Source organism: Poecilia reticulata, chromosome 13, assembly GCF_904066995.2.
Source record: "Poecilia reticulata chromosome 13, P_reticulata-male-v2, whole genome shotgun sequence".
Lineage (NCBI taxonomy): Eukaryota > Metazoa > Chordata > Actinopteri > Cyprinodontiformes > Poeciliidae > Poecilia > Poecilia reticulata.
In genome coordinates, this window is record NC_088842.1 from 21,313,415 (window position 1) to 21,333,099 (window position 19,685).

Here is a 19,685-nt window from a genome sequence, read left to right on the forward strand (position 1 = left end):
CCAATATTTAACAAGTTTATTCCTGCAGGATCATGAAGAGGACCAGCACCCACCTCCACCGACAAACAGGTGAGAGGCAGGGTACGCACACTGGACGACACAGAGACAAACAGGACAAGCAAACATGCACACACCGGCAGACAATTTAGAGAGACCAGTTAACCGAAAAGTCATGTTTTTGGACTGTGGGAGGAAGCCAAAGTACCCAGAAAGAACGAACGTATGCACAGGGAGAACATGGAAACTACTAACTCATGAGCTTGAGTGATTCTACATATTAGAGACAGCAAATTTGCAAAGTACAGACACAGTCCAAAAGACAAATCTAAATGTATGCCAGTTATTTTAGTAAATTTATTCATAAAAACATCTGGAAAACTATTTGTATTTTCCTTCCATTTCATAACACATTACTTTAGTCTATCAAATAAAACCACAGTAAAACACATTAACACATTGGTTGTAATGTGAGCAAATGTGAAAATTTTAAGGGGTACAAATAATTAAGCAAGCATTTATGTAGGCATCTGACTTCGACCCTGCATAAAATGTATTCGCCTTGCCTCTCAAATTTATAATTGAACAAAAATAAAACAAAAATAAATTTGAGTCTATATGTTTGAAGAAGAAGGCCTCAACTAAGGCCTTCTTCTTAGACTAGACTAGACTAAGGCCTGCTGTCAATCCTCTTACATTGTGCCTCATTGAAAATGGATTAGTGAGTAACACCTGCGTTTGGGCCCCCAGGTCACTTTGGTAGGATTTCACTGAATGGGCCTGACCGACACCAGCTCCCATGTCGATAATACCATAACACTCAACTTCTTTTTTGTTTTTATCGTAATAAGAATCCAACGCTATCATTTCCCTACTTCTTCTATTTCTTCTTCCATTTTTCTGTTTTGTTGTGTGGGTTTTTTTGTTTGTTTGTTTGTTTTTACCTCGTATGGATTATCCGACACCAAAAGGAAATAAAATGCCTGTCAATTTTGAGACATGTTGTCTGCGGACTCTACTGTTTGTGGAAACGCACATGAGCCTTCAGAGACGCTGAAGGGAAGAACGTAAGTAGCTCTCCAGGGTGCTGAAGTTGTCTCCAAACGCCTCGACGAGCCTCCTGAGCTCTACCTGTCACTTGCAGCCCATAATCTTAACGCAATGAGCGGGTTGCGTCTTCATCTCAGCGACACCGGAGTGGATAGGTGAGGATCTGGGATGAAGAGAGACGCGCAGATCCGAGGAGGAACCCGTCAGATTGTTTCATCGGATCCCGGAGATGTTCAGATGGTAGAGAATACATGGTAGGTGCGCGGGGGTGTCACAGAGGATAAAACTTTATTTAGAAAGAACACTAAGTCCGATATCTGTTTATGTTTCCATTTGCAGGCATCATGGGTGTGAAAAAAACTTAAGCTAATAGTGAATAAGATTATTCACTACCTTGGAAAACCTGGAAGGACAATGCAACATATTCCTCCAAATGGTTGGGACTCCAACCATCCATGTGTGCCCATAATAAAGAGCAGACAGAGTTTACCGACGCTCCCCCTTTGTAACTTCCTGTTATGGGTTCTGTTAGGGGTTCTTACGTTCCCCTGCTGCGTTCACTGTCTAATCTTCAAAGTAGGAATTTTGGGGCCTTGGAACTGCGACCCTGTTTACTACAGGGCCCTTCCCACCGCAGCGGCCAGGCTCGCTGTGAGCAGGATCAACGGAGACCCCGGTCTGGATCTAGGTCTAACAATGGACTTCATTGTCCTGCAGGAGCCTTGCGAAACCTCAAAAGCCCTCACGGCTTATATTTACTACGATACTTCAGCGAACGCGTTTGTTGGCCCCACCAACCCGGGATACTGCATCGCTGCGTCCCTGCTGGCCAAGAACTGGGACAAGGCGCTGTTCTCCTTCAGCTGCATCACCTACGAGCTGGAGCGCATGACTGGACACCCAACTTTTGCACGGACAGTCCCCTTTCCCGTGGACGTGTTGTTCACCGTGTTTAAACACTTCAGGTGGGCCAGCTCCGCGGTGGTCTCCTCCAATGAAGACATCTGGATAGACACCGCTGGGAGAGTGGCTGCTGACTTAAGGAGGAAGGGGCTTCCCGTGGGTCTGGTTACAGCCATGGGTCTGAACGGTACGGAGGTAGAGAGCACGTTGAGGAAGATCCAAAACGCAGGAGAAATAAGGGGTGAGTTTGACTTTAGATAATTAACTCACTGTTTTGTTTTAACTTAAAAAATACAGACGGGACCTTGCAAAAGTATTTCACATTTTGCCACATAGGAAGTACAATTTTTTTTTATTTGGGAATTTATGTGCTAGAGTAAGGTGCAAACAAAAATTGAGTAGAGCCACCTTCTTTTACAGTTACAGCTGCAAGACTAAAACCCAATCTTCCTATAGGAAATTACCTCAATTTGCTATAGAAATATAGCAAATTGATGATGTTTGGACTGCTAAGTTGGCTGCAGTCCAAACATCATCACCTTTCATGCCTTGCAACGTTGGTAATTGGATTTTTGTCTAGACTTTGACTGGGCCACGCTGGCATATGGATATACTATGATCTAAACCATTCTATCCATCAATCCAGTTTCCATATCTCCACATCCACCATAACAGAATGTACTAACACAACGTTTAACTTTGGAGATGGCGTATTCGCAGAAATGTATATAGGATTTTGCATCTAAACACCAAAAAAAAAAAGTTTCATTTTGGTCATTTCACAAGAAGACTTTCTCCCACATATTAGTTTTGTTCCCTACAGAAACATTGTGATCAATTAAGATGAGATATCAAAAGTTTGGCATCATCGTTTATAACCTAGAATTGCTTTTTATTTTCCACAATTTTCTTTCTTTTTTTTTGTCTCTGCTCTTTTTCTTGAGCATTATGCTATGATTATTCACTTACAATACAATGAAGTTAGTGAAACAAAATATGAGAAAGTTTAAGCAGTCACAATACTTCTTGCAAGACACTTTGTAGATTTGTATTGGTTATATTTACACAAGATACACAGTAGGCCTATGATTCCACAAAATGCCAAATCACTTTTTGTATTTTTACTCTAATCTTTACTCTAATCCTGACGTGAAAAGGTCAAAAAATCATGTTCTTTTTTTTTTTTTACCTCCATCATTGCTAGTTTGTCTTCTTCATAGATTGTTTAATAGTGAGGTTATCACAGCTATTGAAAAAAAAAAGGAAGTTATGTACAAAAAGGTTGTCTCAACAATAAGCGGAGTGACTTGTACTTTATAAGCAAATAGAGCAACTAGACTACCTCTTCAAGTGAAATCATATTGTCAGAGGTTAGACACATCTTGTTGAAATTGATGAAATTATACATAAATAACTGTACCAGCTGCAGAAGTACAAACATAATGATACCACCATTATTTTTTCAGTGATCATAATGTGCATGCACTCGATCCTGGTTGGTGGGGAATACCAGGCCACTTTTCTCACAAACGCGCACAAGATGGGCATGACTTCAGGAAAGTACGTGTTTGTGCCCTACGATACTCTCCACTACAGCGTTCCCTACAGCAATGTCTCCCACCTCGCTCTTCAAAACAACAGCCTTCTGAGGAAGGCCTACGACGCCGTCCTCACCATCACTGTGGCCTCCGAGCTGCTGTCCTTCAACGAGGCATTCACTGCAGCCAAGAGGAGCAAGGAGGTGACACTGCCAGTGGAGGCGGAGCAGGTAGGGAGTGTTTGAATGTCAGACCTGTAAACATGTGCACCTTTCTCTATTGCTTTCAAAAGTCCACACTAGTTTTTCTGTTAGCATCACAAAGCGCAAGACACACAGCAGAGACGTGAAAGATTAAATTGTAGAGAAGTTAAAAGTAGGGTTAGGTTTAAAACAATAAACTTTAATCCATTATGTGAGAATGTAAACTTAGAAAGACGTGAACATCTGCTTTATCTAGGAATCCCGTGCCTCAAATATGGCCTTTAAGGAAGTGTAACAAGAAGAAATTAATTGAAAGCCATTGAAAGCTATAGTCCCAGTTGAAGTTTGCCAGAAACATGTAGGGAACATGACAAATTTGTAGAACAAAGTGCTCTGGTCAGATGAGACCATAATGCGATTGGTTGTACATGCATTATGCTTTGAATCATGGAAAGCAAACTCTGGTCATCGGCCTGATCACACCCTACTCATGCCACCACCATGAAAAATGATGGTATCAAATGATGGTATCAGCATTTCTGCAAAGATGGAATGTGGTGATACAGGTAGAAAATCAATTAGAGACTCCAAAAGACTTCAGACTGGTTGGAGGTTCACCTTCCAGCAGTACGATGATCCTAAACAAACAATCAGAGGTAAACGAGATCAAAGCACTTCCATGTGTTTCATCTGCAAAATTCATATCTAAATTAAATCAGATTTGGTGGTAAGACTCACCATTATGTGTTGTTTTGTGTTGATTTGTCAGACAATAGTCCAATAACTGACATCAAATTATAGTTGCTAATACAATGTAAATTAAGCATCTATAAAGCATCTAAAAGTCTTCCACATTCTGAATGATTCAAATTCAGAATGTGGTGTTTTGCCTCTCTGTCTACAACATAACCTAACATGCATTGACATCATTGCTTTCTCCTGCACTTGTACTGTACTTTACAGGTTAATCCTCTGTTTGGAACCATCTACAACAGCATATATCTGCTGGCTAGGTCCATTCATAATGCCAGGAAAGCTGGCATGCTTCTGTCAGGCTCAAATCTGGCCTACTTCTCCAAGAACACAAGCTTCAACGGCTTCAACCAGAAGGTGCTGGTGGATACAAGTGGGGAGGTTAAGACCAACTATGTTATCTTGGACTCCGACAGCAGGAGCAGTCAGCTTTACCAGGCCTACATCGTGGACCTAAAGGCAGGAGAGCTTCGTTTTGCAGGAAGGTCTATACATTTCCCAGGAGGATCACCTCCAACGGCCGACTCCCTCTGCTGGTTTGATGAAAACGTCATCTGCACCGGAGGTAAAAGGCCCATTTAAGTTGGTGTTTGGTATCCACTCTTGCTTCACTTGTTCACTACAAATACTGCCAACCCTGTCAAGTCATGTGCTCTCATTTTTAGGTGTGGAGGTGTCTTACATAATAATAGTATTGGCTGTGATCCTCAGTTTGGCTGTAGGAGGGCTGTTCATAACTCTTTACATCAGGTATGGTCTGCCAAGATGGTTGCTTACTGATATAAAGTGATAGGAACAATTACTTTCACTGAGTGGCCTAATTAGAAAAAATGTTTTCTGTAATCACTTGGCAGGAGGAGACTTCAACAAATCCAGCTGATCAAAGGTCCCAATCGCATCCTGCTGACTTTAGAAGATCTCACTTTTATTAATCCTCAGCTTAGCAAAAAGGCAAGCTGCAACCAGGCATTACCAAAAACTTCATCTTAACATTGTTTATCTAAAAGCTATGTGTACTGCACATTTGCAAAGTTTGTTAATTTGTAAAAAGAATAATGTAATAAATCAAAGAACAAAGGAAGGTGTTTTTTTAAGATTCCACAGATCAGTTTTAGTTTATTCAGTTTAAACTGAAACAGAGAAACTGGTGGCAGAAACACATTCATAGTGACAGGCAAATGGAGAAATGCAAACTGACACAAAGGTAAAGCATAACACATAAAAATAAAAGGCTGTACATTAAAGAAAAAATTGCAACATACAAAAACATAGTTGCAGCTATCAAAGGACCAAACTCAACTTTAAAACAATTCTGAATAGGATAGTTACAAAAATATATTTGTAGCTCAAAGAGTAGTCAATTTTCCACAATGTGCCCCTTTGAAATTCACTTTCATTACTTCCTATATCTGACATTTTCTGCCTTGTGTTGCAGACATCAATTACTAAAGGTTAACACATTCTCAAAAGTATTAAATGCACAGGAAATTCTTACTATATAACTCTGCATGATAAAAAAATTACAGTTTTTTGAACTTTTGAAAATCTTTTCTATACATAGATTAAATCTATTATGTCTGTTGTCACATAGAAAATTACTTTAGAGGACCTGAGTGAGTCAAGGAGCGCATTGGATGAGAAGTCTGCAGACCCGTCCCACTCTGTTAACAGCATGCAGACGGCAACGCACGAGAATTCAAACGTCGCTGTGTATGAGGTGGGTCACGATGCTGTTGGCCCTGATGGTATGCAAACAGCAAGAATTTTTTGATTAGATAATTAAATTATTTAAATATTATAGAGTTTTTTTTTATTAGATTATTGCTGATGAACTACTAAAGAGTTTCAACTTCTAAAGACAGCTGGGGAGATAGCAACTGTATTAAACAGACAAAAGAGTTTAAGATCAGTTTTAAAATTTCCTTTACGAATTTAAGAATATTATTTTTGTTATGCTATTTACTTTATATATATATATATATATATATATATATATATATATATATATATATATATATATATATATATATATATATATATATATATATATATATATATATATATTTATTTTTTTTTTTTTTTAACTTAAAAGTAGAATTTAACATCCCTAAAGTAAAACATCTGTTTCATCTTGTAGGGTGACTGGGTGTGGCTCAAGAAATTTGAAGAGGGCCAATTCAAGGAGATGAAACAAAGCACAACAAAGATTTTCACAAAGGTAGGGCAGCGCATGGACACTTATTGCAGATGAATCAATGGTATATCATGCTAACAGTTTTCCGTAGATTATTGATAAACAGAACAGTAATCAGGATAAATTTAGAACATATTCAGTCAGTTCTAATTGAAGGTGGCATTATTACATGCAGATGAAGGACTTGAGGAATGAGAACGTGAATCCCTTCCTGGGCTTCTTCCTGGACTGCTTCATGTTTGCTGTGGTGACAGAGCACTGCTCTCGGGGCAGTCTCCAGGACCTGCTGAGGAACGAAGATGTAAAATTAGACTGGATGTTTAAGTCATCACTTTTACTTGATCTTATCAAGGTAAGCACTAATGTTTTACTCTTCCATGGGGGTCATGTGACCTTTCATTTTGGGATTTTTAGAAAAGTTACATCAACTTCTTAAATCTCCATTTTGTATGTTGTTTGCTTACAAATAAACAACAACGTTGAACATGTTGTGTTTCCAGGGTATGAAATATCTCCACCACAGGGATTTCCCCCACGGCAGACTTAAATCTCGAAACTGTGTGGTGGACGGGCGCTTTGTTCTGAAGATTACAGACTATGGCTTCAATGAGCTGCTGGAGTCTCAGAAAGCTTCCTTTGAAGAACCGCCACCTGAGGGTAGCCTGTCTTTTGTTTTAGAAAATATAGAGAGGTGGGAAGAGTAGAAAAATAACCTACTTAAGTTGCTATGCAATGCAATGTTAATATAGTAAAATTTTACTTCAGTTCAAGAGCAAATAACTGTCAGAAAAGTTCACTTAAGTGAAAAATAACTTAGTGAAATAAACTCACAGTAAAAATGACTAATGTTACAACAGAATTAATTAAAAACTAAGAGACAAAACAATAATGTGTGAAAGCAGAAGACCTGATCACCCAAACTGTGTAATTATGTTTTAGTAAAAGCTAATATTATAACTGTTCCTAACTGCAATGACATATGAGTGTTTCTCTCTCTTTCTTTTTTCTCAGAGCTATTCTGGACAGCCCCTGAGTTCCTGAGAGACCATACAAATTTCCGTAAAGGAACTTATAAAGGAGATGTTTATAGTTTTTCTATAATTCTTCAGGAGGTGGTAGTGAGAGGGCCACCGTACTGCATGCTGGATTTACCCCCTGAAGGTTTGTCCAAAGAGGATCTGTCTGCTCCATTACTCAAATACATATTTTTATCGCATGTAACTGTTATGCGCATCAGTTTGGTTGTGTTGTTGTTCTATGCATCTTAACTGAATACAAGAATTTAAAAAAAAAAAGTAAACTTTAGATGTGTCTGTTTGCACAACAAATTTTATCTTCACATTAGTTACTCCAAACTAACTATTTTTTTTTAAATAAAAAGCTTGTCTTTTGAGAAGAAAGCTGGAAATATGCAAAAAGCTGCCTAACTGTACATGAAGCAAGATCTCAAACTTAAGCATAATAGTTTTTGACCTTTTGACTTTTAAGAGCTGTGTTTTAGATATAATTTGCCAACTAGAACCGAAGCTTTAGCATCATGTAATTTCCCTTAAAATATGATATGATATATGATATGATATGATAAAATATGATTGTAAATAATCAGTTTTTAGCAAATATTAGTTGCAAAACTACACCAAAAAGGAATATGGAACTGTCCCCTGCAAATTACTGGTACTGTGGTCTAGACCTTGGAAAAATATATATTTTTAATTCCAGATATATTTTCACACTGATAAATTTAGAAACCTTGCACATATTATGTTTAAATTTATAAACTCATCTGTATGCATGGCATGAATGCCTAACCATTCCCTATGAAATACATGAAGAATGTTAATTAAATGTTTTGCTTTTTAAAAATGAATCAGTGTTTGTGAACTTTTGTTTAGTAATCTCTCATAGGACCTCATTTATATAAGCTTTTTAAGAAGGGGAAACAGAAGACAGCATGCCATTCAAAATAGGGAGATGTGTGCCAATCTATAAATGACAGGAAAACCGCTACAAGTAAAAGATTGAAACGTTGACTGACAGAAACCTGTTGAACAGAATTCAGCTGGTGTTTTTAGTAGAACTTACCTAAATTAAAACATTTGCATTTTGTTGCATTATATTTTCTACTGTTTTCAAATTGGTTTGAATGGCAATGTCAAAGTTGTAGTACTCTGATTTTGTAGAATATTGCCTCTGTTCAAAATACAACAAATGTGTCCCGTTTCCTTATTTTTTTGTGCCCAGAAATCATCCGTAAAGTAAAAAAACCTCCACCAATGTGCCGTCCCACAGTCGCACCGGATCAGGCTCCACTTGAATGTATTCAGCTAATGAAGCAGTGCTGGAGCGAACAGCCTGACCGCAGACCAACTTTTGACGAGATCTTTGACAGGGTGAATTTTTGCATACCATCCTTTGCTCCAATTATCTCATCTCTCAGCCTCATCAAACCCATTAAATACATTCCATTTTCTATGTTAAACAGTTCAAGATCATTAACAAAGGCAAGAAGACCAATATCATTGACTCCATGCTGCGAATGCTGGAGCAGTACAGCTCTAATCTGGAGGACCTCATCAGAGAGAGAACAGAGGAGCTGGAGGTGGAAAAGCAGAGAACGGAGAAGCTGCTCTCTGAGATGCTTCCACCGTGAGTTAGCGAAGCGACACACTCGCACACTGTAAGTGTTTGCTACATTTCCTTTAAATGTGTCCCTATATCTTCTGACCAGTTCTGTTGCTGAGGCTCTTAAAACGGGCGCCTCAGTGGAGCCAGAGTACTTTGACCAGGTGACAATCTACTTCAGTGACATTGTGGGTTTCACCACCATCTCCTCGCTCAGTGACCCCATCGAAGTGGTTGACCTTCTGAATGACCTCTACACGCTGTTTGATGCTGTGCTCAGCAACCATGATGTTTACAAGGTCAGAGAATTATGTTGAGTTTGTTAGCATCGCTTGCATAAAGCTCACGTGCAATGACACTAGCTAATCTGTGAGTTTGATCAGGTGGAGACCATTGGGGATGCCTACATGGTAGCATCGGGTCTGCCTAAGAGGAATGGCAACAAGCATGCCGCAGAGATCGCCAACATGTCTCTGAACATCCTCAGCTCAGTGGGCTCATTCCACATGCGACACATGCCAGATGTGCCCGTCAGGATACGAATAGGAATTCACTCAGGTGGGCTTAAAGAAAGCAACACAGACTAATGACCCTGAAAACATTACATAATATGTATTTTCCATTGGGAAACTGAAGGTTGAGTCCTACAAAATTTACATTAAAAATATACATTTCTGAACAGGATTTGTATACAGGCATTAGCTTAATCAAAAAGATTAAGGATATTTATCAAAAATGAGCCTTCCATAATTTCAGCATGACTTGTGTGTTTATTCTTTTGCTGAATTCATCATAGCACTGGAAGATGTTTGGTTTTGACTTGATTAAGAAGTACCCAAGTTTGAACCAGTTTTTGTTTTCTAATAACAGTGCCATCAGACATTTATATGAAATCATCATGTGCACTAATTTCATGTTTATATTGGACTTTGAGTGATTGATTTTAAAATACTTTTGTCTATGTTGGAATGATTGTCCAACAAGTTTAAAAATAAATTTATAAGTTTTAACTAGTGACTTTGCTCTACTCCACTCAGTGCCAGACTGTATTTACTGTATGGTAGAGTGCAAACACTTTCTGTATGGCTTTGGGAAGCTTGATATTAACCTGCTTTATCCATTCCAAAACACTGTTTATGGAACATCCAACAAAACAAAGGCAAGGCATGCTTAGAACCAGGAGTATCCAGGTTCCAAGCATCCTGCTGTTGATTTGAAATAAGGTTGAAGATATTCAAAGTCCAGACTTTAATAATGTGGTTGCAGGACCTTGAAGAGGCAGCTCATGCATGAAAAGTCTCCAGTTTATTTGAATTAAAATAGTGATGCGAAGAATAATGGACCAAATTTCTTTCATAGCGATTTAAAACACTCATTGTCAGTTATCCCAAGTCCTTAAAGACAATGGTCGCCACCAACGGTAGAAAGCCTGATTTTAGCTTTTAGGTCAATCACTGTTTCAAACAGGCTCCAGGGTTCATTTTAACTGTACTGTACATGAGTTACTGATGTGTTTTTTTTCTGCATCCTCCCTTCTCTCTGCTGGTTTACTTTGCCCATTTGTTCTTTTTCCTCAAGGGCCCTGTGTTGCTGGGGTTGTAGGACTGACCATGCCTCGCTACTGCCTTTTTGGAGACACCGTCAACACTGCCTCTCGTATGGAATCCACTGGGCTGCGTCAGTATCCCGTACACATTTACTCAACATTGTGCTGCTCTGTCGTATGTCCCATTTACCTCAGTTTTTAATGTCTTCTTCCCCTCTCAGCTTATAGAATCCATGTAAATTGTAGCACTGTGAAGATCCTCCGTTCTCTTAACGATGGATATAAAATAGAAGTTAGAGGCAAGACAGAGCTGAAGGTAACAAACGTGGAAAATGTCACAGGATAATTATTTCTATTGCTTTTACAATGGACCTGATCACTGTGTTTGCTTCTTACTTGCAGGGTAAAGGTATAGAGGAGACATACTGGCTTGTCGGGAAAACCAACTTTGCAAAACCTTTGCCAAAACCACCAGAAATAAGACCAGGGTAAGAGTTCTTATCTTACAGCACTGTTTTGCGTTGCTTTATCAAAATGAGAAACATATAATATGAGCAACAATGCTAGCAACATCTCACTGTAAACTCGCCCACTTTGTCATGTTACAACCCGAAACTGCAAAACCTTTTATTGGGATGTTGTGTGTTGCACTGAAATAAAGAGAAACAAAGATAGTGAACTGGAAAGAAAATGAAAATTAGTTTAAAAAAAAAAGTATTTTTAGACAAATATTGGAAAAAAATGGGGTACATTTGTATTCAGCTCCGCAGAATCAATGCTTTATAGAACCAGTTTTTGCTACAATTACAGTTGCCTTTTGCAGTATGTTTCCCTCAGCTTTACACATAGGTGGTAAAATATTTACCCTTTCTTCTTTGCAGAATATTTCAACTCAGCTCGATTAGTTGGAGAACATCAATTCTCCAACTAATCGAAGACTAGTCAAAGATTCTCAAATGGAATACGGTCCAGGCTTTGACTGGGCCATTCAAACATATAAATGCACTTTTATCTGAATAATTGCATTGTTGATGTGGTTATATTTTCGGGTTAATTTCCCTGCGTACCCCTAAAGATGGTCTTCACCTCAATCTCAAGTATTTTACAAGATTCCTCCAGGATTTTCTGCTGAACAAAAGCATCCCCACAGCATGATTCTGGCGCCCCTATGCTCTAACATAGGAATGATGTTGGTGGTGATGTGCAGTAATAGTTTTGAACAATAAGTAATGTTTAAATTATAGCCCAAAAATGTAATTGTTGTCTCCTCCTTTCATGTTTGCTGTGTCTGCCATGTAACTTGTGGCATAAATGTAAACAAGATTTGTTACAGCTTCCTTCAAATGTGCTTTTTTTTTCTTGTCACTCTTCTTCAAAACCCAGATTTATGAGGTTATGACTTAAAAGCAGTTGTCTCTAGATTCTTCCACCTGAGCTTTGGATCTGCAGCAATGACATTGGATGAATGCATTATTTTACTTCTAAATTATGATTGCATTACATAAAATCAAATGGTCTGAAGAAGCTGTTTATGGTTGTAATGTGACATGTTGTGAACAAAACATTTAGGGGTATTGGTGAGTTTACAAGGCACTGTATTTTCATAACTGTCTCCAATAAACCTTGGACTGGTCCAAACTGCTGTTGTTAACAGGGAAGACAATCATGGGCTGAAACCTGAGGAAATAGCTGCGTACAGGAGAAAGAAAGCCGAGAAAAAGGCTTGACGGTCTCAGGTCAAAAGCAGGAGGTATAGATCAGCATGTTGCCTGGTGTTGTGCTGTGGTTGTTTTACTGTTGCTTTAATATGATTGCGTCCTCTGAGTCTCCACACCCACAACTTCCTGTTATTGATTTCCGAATCTTCTTGATTGATAATCTCATTAATCTCTTGATCTTATCGCCTTCCTTCTCTTTTCCTTGAGTGGATTGGGGAAAGCCCTGCTTGTTTACTGCATTTAGTCTCTTTTGTGTTGGCTGACAGATTTCCCCTTCATTTCTTTCATTTGTGTTTGTAATAGTACTTTATATGTGTCTTATTTTCCCACCAATCTGTTTCCTAAAATAAGTTGGATTGTACCACAGAGGCTTCAACTCTACATTTTCTGTTAAATTAGGGACAACTGGCAAGAGATGGTGACAGAAGAGATCAAGACTCATTTCCGCAAGGCCAACAGGCAAGTGGACAAAAAAATCTGAATCAGTGAGAGGAAGAGGAGCAAATAAATCAAAGGACCTACAGAGGAGCATAGGACGGAGGCATCCAGATGAAGAAAGAGAAGAAAAGCCAGGAGGAGCAAGCGCAGGGCTGAAAGCAGCACCCAGCCTCTCAATGTGGCTTAATGCAGACTTGTTTAAGAGGATTGTTCATCGACTGGCTAATCTCCCTTCAGCCAGCACAGCAGAACATGACGGTGCTAATGTAATGAGAATGGTCACATCACCTGGCTGCCTACCCTGCTGCCAACAAGTACTCGCTCTTTAATGAAGGTTGAACTCGTTCAATCCTCTGAAATCACTGGCCACTGCGTGGTCCACTACGTCAGGGCAACCGGAGGTTCATCCATCCAAAGACTGAACGCCCCAAACGCCTATTTGAAACTGAAATGTTTCAGTGAAAGCTGTTTTTAGTCAAGCTACAGAGTTGAGCCTGATATGTAGTGGTTTATATTATTATTATTATTATGTGTTGTTAGCCATCCAAAGCTGGAAGGCAACGGCTGCTATTGTGTAAAATCAACTATTTAAAAAAAAAAAAAAATCCTCCTTGCTAATTTTATTTGTTTGCATTGGAGTGGACCAAGATTGAATTTGCACCCTCCAACAAGCTTTTTACAGTAACAACACTTATTATAGATTACAGTAAAGAAAAAATGAGATCAGGTTTTGGAAGACACTGAAAGAAAAATGAAATAAAAAAATATTTTTCCATAAAATAGTGTTTACTGTGAAATCTTGAGGTCCCTTAATAAGACAAACGCTTTGCAAAGCTCAGCAATGATCTCCCAGAGAAAGCTGGTATTGTAAGGCTTGATGTCTGCACTTTAACGTTTCAGAAAATTACCTAATTGTTTAAGTGTTTTGTGATTCTGTAATGACAAGGACGTAACTTTTTAGGTTTTTTTTTCTTTTCTTAAAGTCTTGATAGATATAATCAGTGGTCTCAGATACATTTCCCAAAATTACTTTGCTCAGTTAATGGATTTTTTTTTTTTTAAACCAAATCACTTACGCTGATTGGTGAGTTGCTTCTCCTCAGAATAGTGGCCTGATCAAGAGTCTTTGTGCCACTGAAGCAAGGTTAGAAAAAAACCTCCTCATTCTTCTCAAGGAGCAAATGTGAAAAATTTGCCCGAAGTTAATAATCCTTCTTGGAAAATGCTGCCTGTAGTTGCAGGGAACTTGTTGCTTCAGTATAAAATCACTTTTATGCTTTTATTAAGAGTAACACTCCTGCTCAATTTGCATCAGTCGTGCAGTTGGAAAATGACTAATTTAAAAAAGTGTTTTGAAACAATGGTTTGGATTTAAAGTTTCAATAAGTTTCTCCTTTATGTCAGGAAAACATACAAATACAATTCAATTTAATGTGTCAGGTTTTTCTAAGAGATTAGATGGATGTTATCAATGTCTTCTTTTGTTGATAAAAGAAAGTAAAAACAAAAATTAGTGACGAAAGAAGTAATTTGCAAAAAAGAAGTAAATATGTTGATTTGCCTAAGCCCTAACCTTGCAGCAGATGTCATTATAAATAAATCTTCAACAATACCTTTTTTTTTTTTCAAACCCCAACAATCCTTGTAGGCTGATGAGCTTCATGTGCTTTATTTAAAAAAAGATGACAGCAAAGTCTGTGATAAATGTGTATAGTGTGTAATTATCTGAATGTTGTATGTCTGATCTATTATAACTGCAATACACAGAAAAATCTACATGTAAATAATTACCATACAAATAAACCATTGATTTGTATCACTTTGTCCACATAAATGAACAGTCTTTTCCATTTATCACCACAAGGAGGTGCTGTTGCATTTATAAATTTAAGTTTGCTAATGCTTCTTTTTTGTGGCGAAGCTCAAGCGCCGATTTGTTTTAAAGGAGGTAAACTTTTCTCTGACGAAGTGTTGCTGTGCTGTAGAAGTAAGACTTGGGTTATATGTTTATCTGGGGGGTTATTACACTTGTCTCGCTGCCACAATCCCGTTTTTTTTCTTTGTTTGAACTCCCTGTGAGAAATTTGCCCAATCACCATGAGAGTCCTGCACTCAACTTAATGTTATTATTTGCAGTGCCTGCATGTCTCTCCTCTATCTGGGACTTTCCCACAGAGTTCCCACTGAGTGTGCTGTTGAAGGTAGGAGTGGTTAGAAAGAAGTCTATGTATCTATGGTAGATTAGAAGCTCAAGAAGAGAGAGCCATCATTGTTAAATCTCTGCATTCCAGACTAGAGAGGAATGCTTGACCTCTAGCCAACTGGAAAGATTGTTATCTCACATTTGGAGCATGAATGCACACCGTGACTACACTTCAAAAAAATTAAATAGTGCTCAGTGAGGAATTCAAAAAGCAGAACAGACAAGCCAAATCTTTTTTGCTTTTGTTTTATTGGAAAAAAAGAGAAAACAACAACACATTAACACATGGTCACACTATTCCAACAGCTTCTTGTGGAAATATCTACAATGACACAATGACTGGGTATTGCTGGAAAATGATAATGAATACAGCATCACATACTGCCACCTTTCAGTGCAAGATGGTGGCAAAATAAAGAAATGAATGAGAGCTGCAAATCGAAACTTGTGCAAAGATCTTTTTTTTTTCTTTAAACATTAAAGATAATGCAAGAAAAAACACAGGGAACGTGGTAATACCATCAGTGGCCAAACAGGTTTGGAAATTTAAAAATAAAAATCGTCATACTTAATATAAGTATGTTGCCTTTTGAGCCAACTGATGCTGATTATTGTGTGTTTTGCCATCCTAAGCTCAAAATGTCAAAAACTAGTGTACTTAGATATCCAGTCCACAGATTGTGTATTGGAATGTGCTCCTGAGGTAACAATCACACCAATAAAAACACATCCACACACTCACGCATACAGTTTCCTGACAGAAATTCACAAGTATTAAATCTACCCAACATGGTTCACAACTTAATCATTATAGCTCATCACGCATTTTATCCCCTTTGGGTCTAACCACTCTGCCGATGTACAGGATGGAGTTGGTCTTGTTGTCTTTCACCAGGAAGATGAAGGGGTGGTCTACGTAGAAGAGCTTAGGGTTCCTCAACTTATCTGTGCCAAAGATGCTTGTGTCGTAAGGGTTTCCGTCCACGTCCAGCTCCAGGGCAGAAGCATGGAAGACGTTAGAGAGGTAGAGGTCCTTCTTCCCTGAGATGTTCGAGAGGTCTGCTTTGGACTTGTCCACCGCTTCAGTGAGGCCCAACTCAGCTAAATATTTCTACAGGAAGAAAAGACAACTGTTTAAGACTGTATTGACCGCTTATTATAAAACTCTTTGACTCAAATACCGACTGAAACATTTACCTGAAGGTTGTGACTGACTTCCAGTGAGATCTTGGGGAGGGAAATTGCCACGGCCTTGTTCTCCATCTTGCTCAGCCAAGTGTCTACCTGCTTCTTCGTCAGTAGTTTCTCCAGGCGTTCCAGGGGCTCCAGGTGGTAGGGCATGATGAGGATCATGGAGGCCTGCTTTTTGCCCAGAGGCATGTTCAAGATGTAGAGATTGTTCTCTTTGTCCTCATAGAAGTCGTAGAGACCTGGAAGGAGACATCAGACGTCTTATCAGATGTGAGGATACAGCTGGGAAGACACAACAAGATCACAAGCAGAGATGGCAATGCTCACCTGTGCGATGCATCATGGAAACTCCGACAGTGAAGGAGCGGGTAACCAGGAAACCGCGGTTGTCAACCATCTTTTCATGGAATCTCTCATCCCAGTGAGCTGTGGGTTAAAAAGAAAATCAGTTTCACACCTGGGTAGGGTTTAGATGGGATCCGCTGCCACGCCCTAACACTGTGTGCACTTACGCTTGAAAAACATGGCGTTGACAATCATGGCTCCATCTGGGTTTTGCACATCCTTGGTGATCTCCGGCAGCTTGCCGTCTGTTGACTTGGCTGCCCACTCATTGATGGAGTTCACTGCGCTCCGCTTGTCCCTGAAGTTGATCTTTGAGTGGTCGTAGTTGTAATGCTTCTTGCTGGTCTTCACAAAGTCATCGGCAAAGGAGACAGAGCTGGGGCCGTAGAGGCGGTTGTTGATCTTCCAGGTGGAGTTTCGGGTCTTTTGGTCACTCACCTGGTAAAACGCAAAATGTGAACTCTTAGTGCAAATGTTTAGAGGCTCCGACCTCAAACAAAACCTTATTTTGACTATGAGAAGTTAAAATTTGTTCTTCTGTGCACTGTTTACCTCAGAGAGGAGCTCCGACAGGCCTGCATGCAGGTGCTCGTCCTTGAGTTTGTCAGCACTGAGGACAGTTTTCACCTGGGAGGCAGTGGCGGCCTTACCACCGAGAGCAACCAGCCCCAGAGAGGATGCCACAACAACAGGAGAAACAACAATGTTGTCTGTATTTTTATCCTGGGCCATCTTGTGGTACAAACTGGATTAAAAGAGCAGAAAAACACATTAATTGCATTTTCTAAGAAAATGGCACTTAGGCTTCAAAATGCTGGAAATGATTTAAGCAGCAATTTTTCTAATTTGTTTTGCGGCCTCATTTTGAATCATATAGCTAACCTGAAGGCCAAGTTGGCACTGTTGTCAGCTAGCGTGTTAGCATGGCTGCTCAGCTTCTTGACTTCTGCAGAGGCCACGCAGGCCAGCAAACAGAGAGCAACAGCTCTGGTCATCCACATCCTGTTTCACTTCGAGTGAGACAAACTGCAAGCAACAGAAGAAACAAGAAGAGAGAGGGTTATAGGTAACCAAATGTAAGTTAAAAAAAAAAAAACATTTGATGTCACGCTAAATTTCACCATTTCACCATTTTTTTGGACTCTTCAGAGCATTAAAGTCAGATTGAAGCAGACCTTTGGTTCATAAGGTAGTTCTGCTTACAATTCCAACAAGAAAAAAACCTGATCTAAGTCAGTCTATCTGCTAAAACTGTAAAATGTCCCTGGACTCGCCACAAAAATCAAAGATGATGTGTTGGAAGACTTGTGGAACCTACCTGATATAATAAGACCCAAATACTAGTCCAGGAGTTTTACTGTCAAATTTTGTATTCCAATAGCAAGAAAACCACGAAATTTGTTGAGCAGGAAGCAATTAAGCTTCAGTGAAAAACGTGTACTTTGGAATGAGAGAGGAAACTGTGGCAGCAGGGCTAGTTCAGCCCACAGAGAAGCTTTGGAAAGCCTCCAGACAGAAGCAGGCATGATCGTTGCCACGTCAGCAGCAATGAGGGGTACAGCTGAGAGAGACGGCCCCTTAGAGTCATGTTTCTCTTTGACCGAAGGCTGAAATATGATGCCTAGCACTTTTCTGGATGAACTGCAATTAATGCAAGCTGCTGCAAATCTATGGAGTCAGTTAAATAGCCATACATTTCTTTTTCAGTCACCAAAGTCTGTGATTCACAGCTTCCTTCTCTGCCTTCCTCATTCCATCACTCAGATAAATAGCCTGGAGGTTTGAATAACCAGCTGCACCGGCATCCTGTTTCTTTTTACAGAGAGAGGTTTTCTGCCTCTCTACGGTCTCACATTTATGGCACAACATGAATTAACTTCACTTATGGATACCTTGAGATGTTTTCATGTCTGCGATTTTCATTCTGAAAGACAAAAGGTTGAGGACGTAATCTCCACAGAGTAAAAAGTGGGACTTTTTCAGGCTCTTAGACAAACACTGTGTTGATATACATGCTTCGTTTCCACTCCAATTAATTTGTCTGAGGCTTGATTCTGTTTTTTAGCAGAAATACACATTTTCTAAACTCCATCTCATCGAGCATAGTCTGGTCAAATGTGAAAAGACTGCATCATTATTTTGGGACAGATTGCATAAAAATATCAAGTTTTAAAGAGAATAAACACCTGGAAAGTAGGACAAACCCACTGCTATAAGGTTAACCCATGAAGACAAAGGAGTCGATTCACTGTCCATATTCCTTCCCTGGGAACAAATATGGTTATATATTTTTTATTCTCACCTGGCACAGATTTGCAGAGTCTCTCTGATCGGGTGCGTCCGGTGGGTAGCATAAAAGCACAACTCTCCCCAGCTCTATATATCCTTAGAGAGAATTTTCTGGAAGATGGGAATGGGATATTCAAATAAGGATGTCTATGTTTGCTCAGGAAGTTGGGAATGGGACGTCCCCCCACTGAAATCACAGGGTGGACTCAGAGAGCTGGAAAGGCTGAAGTTAACTCCCCTGCGCTGGTCTGGAATCAGCTTTGAAAAACTTTTTCAAAAGATATCTGTAGACACAAACAGGAAGAAAAATCTGATTTGTGATCAGCAATAGCTGCTGATCTGTGTCGGTCCTAATGTAGTGTGTGGACTCAATATTTCACCCTGATTTCATCACTGTGTGAAATTGTGCGAATAAAAGAAAGATTGGATTATTTTCTCCTAAAACAATAAAACTTATTTTATACATGTATACATGTGTGATACGAATTCAAGCGAACCGAGTTTCATTCCTGAACAATGCCTCTTTATAGACATACACAGGAAGTTTCTGAATAGGCATATTGTTTTCAAGATCAATGCGGGGGGGAAAGTTGGATTTTTATTGCAATTTTTCTACTTATTTCTCTCTGGTTTCAAATGGAAATCTCTAGAACTTCAAGAGTTTCATTCAGTTGCATATACCCCTCTGGGAAGCT

At 39.2% G+C, this 19,685-nt stretch overlaps 2 protein-coding genes across 6 annotated transcripts; one reads left to right on the forward strand and one right to left on the reverse strand.

The window, feature by feature from the left end:
• Positions 1-496: 496 nt before the first annotated feature.
• gucy2f (guanylate cyclase 2F, retinal) lies at positions 497-14,778 on the forward strand. Of its 3 annotated transcripts, none has more exons than XM_081614633.1 (20): positions 497-1,064; positions 1,142-1,301; positions 1,387-2,191; positions 3,417-3,718; positions 4,655-5,009; positions 5,110-5,194; positions 5,299-5,395; positions 6,036-6,161; positions 6,582-6,662; positions 6,814-6,990; positions 7,139-7,295; positions 7,650-7,799; positions 8,880-9,028; positions 9,121-9,284; positions 9,367-9,559; positions 9,644-9,818; positions 10,839-10,937; positions 11,028-11,122; positions 11,209-11,294; positions 12,924-14,778. In XM_081614633.1, the coding sequence occupies exons 3-20, from the start codon at positions 1,462-1,464 to the stop codon at positions 13,003-13,005; spliced, it is 3,303 nt and encodes a 1,100-aa protein (XP_081470759.1). In that variant the 5' UTR covers positions 497-1,064; positions 1,142-1,301; positions 1,387-1,461; the 3' UTR covers positions 13,006-14,778. The 3 variants fall into 3 exon arrangements, with proteins under 3 accessions (XP_081470759.1, XP_017163884.1, XP_008424221.1); XM_017308395.2 differs by having other exon boundaries at positions 1,185-1,301; XM_008425999.2 differs by having other exon boundaries at positions 497-1,301.
• A 617-nt stretch (positions 14,779-15,395) lies between these two features.
• serpinh1b (serpin peptidase inhibitor, clade H (heat shock protein 47), member 1b) lies at positions 15,396-19,158 on the reverse strand. 3 transcript variants are annotated; one of them, XM_081614635.1, is made up of 8 exons: positions 19,004-19,149; positions 18,020-18,625; positions 17,584-17,727; positions 17,254-17,446; positions 16,869-17,139; positions 16,684-16,782; positions 16,363-16,595; positions 15,396-16,276 (listed from the first exon to the last, which is right to left on the reverse strand). In XM_081614635.1, the coding sequence occupies exons 3-8, from the start codon at positions 17,700-17,702 to the stop codon at positions 15,974-15,976; spliced, it is 1,218 nt and encodes a 405-aa protein (XP_081470761.1). In that variant the 5' UTR covers positions 17,703-17,727; positions 18,020-18,625; positions 19,004-19,149; the 3' UTR covers positions 15,396-15,973. The 3 variants fall into 3 exon arrangements, with proteins under 3 accessions (XP_081470761.1, XP_008424224.1, XP_008424225.1); XM_008426002.3 differs by having other exon boundaries at positions 18,594-18,625; positions 19,004-19,148; XM_008426003.3 differs by lacking the exon at positions 18,020-18,625 and having other exon boundaries at positions 19,004-19,158.
• Between the last annotated feature and the right edge of the window lie 527 nt (positions 19,159-19,685).

What these genes read in the sequence shown, in the direction of transcription:
- gucy2f (XM_008425999.2), top strand. Translation starts at nt 1,462, where the DNA reads ATGCAACATATTCCTCCAAATGGTTGGGACTCCAACCATCCATGTGTG. An exon ending in TTCATAACTCTTTACATCAG is followed by an intron (nt 5,195 to 5,298) that starts GTATGGTCTGCC and finishes ATCACTTGGCAG; the next exon opens with GAGGAGACTTCAACAAATCC. An exon ending in TTTTACTTGATCTTATCAAG is followed by an intron (nt 6,991 to 7,138) that starts GTAAGCACTAAT and finishes TTGTGTTTCCAG; the next exon opens with GGTATGAAATATCTCCACCA.
- serpinh1b (XM_008426003.3), bottom strand. Translation starts at nt 17,702, where the DNA reads ATGTGGATGACCAGAGCTGTTGCTCTCTGTTTGCTGGCCTGCGTGGCC. An exon ending in AGTGCCAACTTGGCCTTCAG is followed by an intron (nt 17,447 to 17,583) that starts GTTAGCTATATG and finishes CTTTTAATCCAG; the next exon opens with TTTGTACCACAAGATGGCCC. An exon ending in CAACGCCATGTTTTTCAAGC is followed by an intron (nt 16,783 to 16,868) that starts GTAAGTGCACAC and finishes TTTAACCCACAG; the next exon opens with CTCACTGGGATGAGAGATTC.